Here is a 6,283-nt window from a genome sequence, read left to right on the forward strand (position 1 = left end):
AATAAATAATGCTGACAAGTCTGGATCCAGAACAACAACGAAATCACATCTACTAATTTTTGCCTAAAAAAAACCCAATGATCTAGAGTTGTGGTCTTCAACCTAGGGGTTGGGTGGCAGACAGAGCCACTTGCCGCCCCCCAAGCCATTTAGATAGCACCTTAGCAGACTCGGCTGCAGGGGGACAGTCACCCATGAGTAGTGCCTGGGCATCACCTGTCTACAACTATTATTGCTGTGCTGAGGCACACCAGAGGCAGATGTCTTTGCCTTACCAAACCCCAGGTGTGAGTGCTCTACTCTAGAGCAGTCATCAGACACAGTTCCACAGGAAACTCTTTTTTTCTCCAGGGGTTGGGGTGCCAGTTCTGTGTCTTCCCTCCTGTTCCTCTGATACCCACGGTTGTTGGGTAAATAGGCAGGAACTACATTCTGTTCATTCCACATTGGCCAAGGCAGCCATAGCACAACAGTCATTCACCTATCCAAGAGCAGCTTGTTCTGACTAACCATATCCTGTCTCAGTGCTAGAGCAGGATCCTGCACCCAGACACATTACAACTGGTAGTTTTGGAAGATATTTCCAGAGCACCACCTTCAGATTGCCCTGGGGGAGGTACTCCTGGGTGCTACAAAACCATCCATCAGAAGATCCTGTGAGTGTAAGTAGCAGCTCTTTTCCACCTTTGCTTTAGCACAGAGATGGTACTAGGGAATCCACCTACTCCTGTCCCCTAGTGTTTCTTGATGCAGAAGGTGAAGCAGTAATGGGGTCACTGTGTTGACTGACGCTCTAGGAATTTTTCCAGTCTCTATTTACCATATAGATTGTGGAGATTTCTAGAGCATTACTCAACATAATGTCACACATTGGTCCCCTCAAATGCTTCCACCTGCAAAACGCTCCTGGTGGGCATCCCTAGATGGCACCTAATTACCTGTCCTGTGCCTAGGATTGGATCCAGACTAAACTTTTCTGCTAACAGGAGTGCAGTAATTTCCACCAACTCCTTCCTTTTTGCTTGCCTCTTATGTTGTTCTGGAGGCTCGCCTGCCCTCCGGGATCTACATTTCAAGGATTTCAGTGGGCTGGAGTGGGAGTGAGGGAAGCAGAAACATTCTGTTCCACTAACTAAAGTGCTTTGCATTAGCAAAAGATTTAGTCTGTATCCAACCCATATTCTCTAGGATTATCACACTGATCCCTTGAAGTCCATCTAACAGTCATTTCAGTCTTACATTCTCCTTTCAGGGTCCCTCACTCTTCACCCAGCTATTGGTGAAACCGTTCTTCAAGGACCTTGCTAGTTTCCATCTGCCAACCTCTAGTTGTCTTCCCAACTCATGGGCAGACTGTTTAGGACCTTAGCTACATACGGTCCTTACCCACAAGGTAGCTTTCAGAGTGGTAGACTACTCTCAGCTGACCAAAGCTCTCCTGTTCTCTTCAGGCATTTTGATTGCCCTTATTCCTGGAATTTTATACAACACCTCTGCGTACATGCCCTCTAATCCCTCCTCAGAATATACCTTTTGTATAAAGTCTTCGGTGGTAATCTTTTAGCCATCATTTTCAACCACAATTAACTCTAAAGTAGCCTCATTTGATTACATTAATCCCTTGTAACCTTTGCTTCTGGCTATTGTCTTCTTCTCCGCCAGCATTGGTTGAAATTAAGATTGCAAGCTGCAAAGGGCAAGGGCCATTCTATATTATTTCTCTGTTTAAAGTACCATATAGGATGATGGAGCTGCATTTTTTTCAGTTGCTAGTTCGGGTTACAGCAATATATTTTCATTATCTGGAAAGTCTTATTGTAGAGAGGACTTTTTTGGCATGGGTTTCTTATAAAACAAATGACATTAATGGGGTGTGTATGCAAGAGAGGATCTATTTTACAGAATTCACATAGATTTTCTAGAGAAAATGTTAGCCTGTGTTACCCAGATTCCCCTGTATACTTTACAATCTCTTTTCTTCTTGTACATTTGTCATCTCAAAGGTCAACCACTGCCTCCCTGAGAAAATAGTGGTGTACAGAGATGGGGTTTCAGAGGGCCAGCTGAAAATGGTTGAAGGCTATGAAATTCCTCAGCTGCAGAAATGCTTTGAAACTTTTGAGAATTATGATCCTAAAATGGTGGTGTTTGTGGTCCAAAAGAAAATCAGTACCAACATCTACTCAGCAGCCACTGATCACTTCACAACTCCTCCTCCAGGCACAGTGGTAGACCACACGGTCACTAGCCGAGACTGGTGAGTGAGATGCAGTTCATAGAATTCTTTCTCTGCACAGAACTGCTTGCTGCTCTGCTTCTTCTCTATCAGTAAACCTGCTTGCAGTTCAGAGAACGCTCTTCTGTCTGCCAAAAATTCTGCATTATGATGTTACTCTAGTTGGTGTAAGTTCATTTAGTTCGTGTCCTCATCCTTTTTATGTCATTGATCTTGGTTAGAGAAATAGTTGGAGAGGATGATGACGTAGGAAATACATGGGCTATTTTAATTGGCAGCAGGTTTATAGAAGTAGTAGGACAAACTGGAGATCATTAGGTGGTCATAGGAGACTGTCCAAGGTACGAAGTGTCAAGAACAGAACAGATTTAGTTTGTGAGTATTTAACTATACTGTGCTCGCTTGTTAAATTCTTTTCATTTATAACATCCTAACTGGAATTGAAGTCTGGAGAGAGTTATGTATCTTTACACCCTCTTTTTGGTTTAAAACTGGTAAAATATGGCATTCTGGAATAGTGCATTGACAGGAGGGGACTTCCTACCCCCCCCCAATTGATTATCCTCCCCAGTCTATTTCCATTTTCCCTCCTTTCTTCCCCATCACAGCCTCTACAAACCTGCCCCCCCCCAGTTTGTAGAAAGATCTCCCTCTCTGTACGTGGCCCTAATCTGTGGATATAATGATTCGCATGTAGGGTCTACAGTACTAGATATATGATGTCTTCATCAGGCCACACCAAATGCTTCAGTGTTGTCTGCCTTTTGTCCAAAAGGGTTTTTTTGTCCAAGATACCTTCACGTTATATTGGCAACCATTGGGGCTGTTCAAGTCTTTCTGCATATGTTGCTTCAGAAGGAGTTAGAAAAGAAAAATGGATATTGCCCAATTATTGCAGCTGAACAACCTTATTCTTCAGAAATTCTGTATCTTTAGAGGATATTTGCTAGTGTCTTAAGAAGAACTGTGGCCATCACTACATCTTCTGGTAGCAAATTCCATATTTTGATCACTCATTACCTCAACAGCAGAAGAGCTGTCAGCACAGGTGTAGGACTGTTCTAGTAGGCCCCTGAAGGTCCCATCCACTTACCTCTCTCTCTCTCCCCCTCAGCTTCTCCAGGTTGGCACCGTAGCCTTAAGGGAACAAACCTACTCCCTGACAGCCAAGGCCTCCATACATCGAGCACACACCCACAGTTTTTATTCAGTGGAGAGATAATGTGGCACTCCATGCAGAACTTTGGATAGTCCTCATTCCCCTGCTGGCTTTCTAACCTCATAACTGGTTTGGTTAGTCAGCCATGTTTTAGAGTTGAAATAGGGTGCCTCCCTGAATCTGTGCAGGTTCGTGTAGCAAGAATGATACTGCAATACACTGCCCTACTTGATGATATGGAGCTTATATGTGGGTTTTCCCCCCAGAAACTCAGACTAGAGGGGTTATTTCCTGTTCCCTTTCAGTCGCCCTTGCTGAAATCCCAAACTTAACTCCCCTGTTAGAAGCCCTCTTCAAAAGTACTAGATGCAAGCCCCCAGGAAACCTGTGTGCCTTCTTACACAGTCAGACTTCTAATAAACTCTGTTTTACAACTGGACTTTATACCAAATCCTGATCTTTATAGTAAGAGGTTTCCATTCAGACTGCCTGTGTTGGTCAGTGGATAAAATTGATTTGGAAGATGCTAAGTGTACTTTTCACCCCATCTATGGAATATTGGGGGAGGAAGGAGCATTACTCCAATACTTTGAGCACTTTATAGAAGTACCCAATTGCGACCTGTGCAGGTGCATACCCAGAGATATAACTGCCTAGAATATCCACTTGAAATACAGACGTTTGTAGGGAATTCAAGTAAGTAACTGATTTCTGATACCCTTTATGAAGGAATTAAAGAATTGGCATGAAGCAGGCAAAGTTGATATTAACAGTATTCTCTTTTTTTAAAAAACTAGGGTTGATTTTTACTTGATTGCTCACCACGCTCGTCAAGGTTGTGGCATTCCTACTCATTATGTCTGTGTAAGAAATACTGCCAACCTCAGTCCTGATCATATGCAAAGGTGAGTGTGTTTCATATTATATTTTTAAAGTGTTGTAATAATGGTTGTGTGTGAGCTGCGTTCAGCAAGGGAAAAAGCAGAATTCAGATTATTTTAAATGTAATAAATATGCAGAAAGCAGTTTTGTTGGAATCCTTGTGGAGCAATTCCAAGGAAGAAGAAATTGTTGCTGGAAATGACTGGGATGGCTGGGCTCTGGTTGTGAACACTTTGCATGTACCTCCATGTACTGTGGAGGTCCCCACACCTGGTGACTTTTTGATGACAGTGGAGCAACTTTTTGTTAGAGCTCACTGAGGCCATGAACTTCCTTAACCTTGTAGTAAAGCAGTAGGTGTTTTCACAATTGAGTATCATGAAATATTGAACAGCTGCAACAAGCTCTCAAAATAATAGCAGTTCTTTGATTTGCAGTTAAGAGTACAGCAAAGTTCAACCAAGCATCAGACTGTCTGGGGCATTCAACCTAATATCTGAAGCGGCATCCATGATATAGTAAAAGGGCTTCTTTCTCTACTTGATTTTATGTTCTCGTCTTTTCTCCCTTATTGCAACTGCTTCTAATTCTTGATCTTGCATCCCGTTTTTATTTAGTGTTTTCTTCTACCCTAATCTCCCTTAATTTTGTTTCATTTTTTACTATTGTGCCCAGTAGTAGACAACTTTATTATTGTTCCTTCCCCCCCCCACTTCCTGTCCCTAACTTGCCTTATAATGTACAGCACCTAGGGTACGTGCTCTATGACTATGAAATATGATGATTAAATGTCAGACCCCAATCCGAGAAAAAAGATTCCCCTACATTCCAAGTACGACTGAAAAACAAGACCTAGAACTATGGGAGTAGGCATTTGAATAAAGAATTCTCTTTTCCCCCCTTCTTTTTAACAGGTTGACCTTCAAGCTTTGCCACATGTACTGGAATTGGCCAGGTACTATCAGAGTGCCGGCCCCCTGCAAGTATGCTCACAAGTTGGCCTTTCTCTCAGGGCAAGTGCTGCACCACGAGCCAGCTATTGAGCTCTGTGAGAAACTCTTTTTCCTATAGCTGCTCCATCCAGACTGCGAGGGATCACAGAGAGGCGGTTCCTCATCAGATATGAGAGGGAGCTCCTCTGAATTATCCTGTGCTTATAGCTGAGGGATGGCACACACTTAGCCTTTGGCTGTCAGCCATAAACGTGGGCTATGCAATCCTAAACATGTTTTATTTGGAAATAAATGTACAAAGATTTTTCAGTTTTATAACTTTGTAATTTAAGAAATGAATGCAAAGCCTCATTTAACTGCAATGGCAAACTGCTGGCAACCTTTCTATCTGGTAAAACTGGGGTTTTAGGTAGGACCAAGTTGAATATTCTGTATGTTTAGTTGATACAGGTCTTTTCTTCCCCTTCTCTTCAAATCCAGGATCAAACTAGTCGCATATTTTAAGTTTTAAGTGATGGCTGCAAGATTGCGAAACTGAAACCCTGTACAAACACCTCCCAGCTGCATAAAATATTTTATTTTGTTAGAATTAAAGATTTTTTTAATGGTTATAACCATCATGTTCTTAAAAAATTATCTTCTCCTTTTGTTGAATGTAATAATTACTGTTAGGTTGGAATAAAGCCAAACTTCTTACTTTCTGAGCCATACTTTATGATGCATAGCTGTTTTCTATAGTCATTAGCCACAGCAGTGCCTTGTTTTTACACTTTGTTTCTACATTATATTTTTGCATTGACTTTGTAAATTCTGTTTACCATGTGTTTAAATATCAGAAACAAGGGATGCTTTGGTCCAAAGTAAGTTGTTACCAGACTGAATATCAACAGATGATTGGAGCTAGTGGTAAGTTTCCACTAACCCCAAATTTCTGCAAACCCCAATCTTCCCTTTATGCTGTTCCTGAGGATCCCCCAGGAGCAGCATTTTAGGGAGTTGAAGGCTTTCATGGCCAGAGTTCATTAGTTGCTGTAGATTTTCCGGGTTGCGTGT

General features: G+C 42.0%; 1 protein-coding gene across 1 annotated transcript in view; it reads left to right on the plus strand.

Moving 5' to 3' along the window:
- The window catches only part of PIWIL2 (piwi-like RNA-mediated gene silencing 2), a 90,770-nt gene extending 85,422 nt beyond the window's left edge, over positions 1–5,348 (plus strand). Inside the window, exons 20-22 of the mRNA XM_015414184.1 lie at positions 2,004–2,257; positions 4,193–4,300; positions 5,192–5,348. Of these exons, the coding sequence (XP_015269670.1) occupies positions 2,004–2,257; positions 4,193–4,300; positions 5,192–5,348 (519 nt within the window). The remainder of the gene's footprint in view (positions 1–2,003; positions 2,258–4,192; positions 4,301–5,191) is intronic.
- Positions 5,349–6,283: the final 935 nt, after the last annotated feature.

This window comes from Gekko japonicus, unplaced genomic scaffold (assembly GCF_001447785.1).
Source record: "Gekko japonicus isolate JY-2015 unplaced genomic scaffold, Gekko_japonicus_V1.1 scaffold9, whole genome shotgun sequence".
Lineage (NCBI taxonomy): Eukaryota > Metazoa > Chordata > Lepidosauria > Squamata > Gekkonidae > Gekko > Gekko japonicus.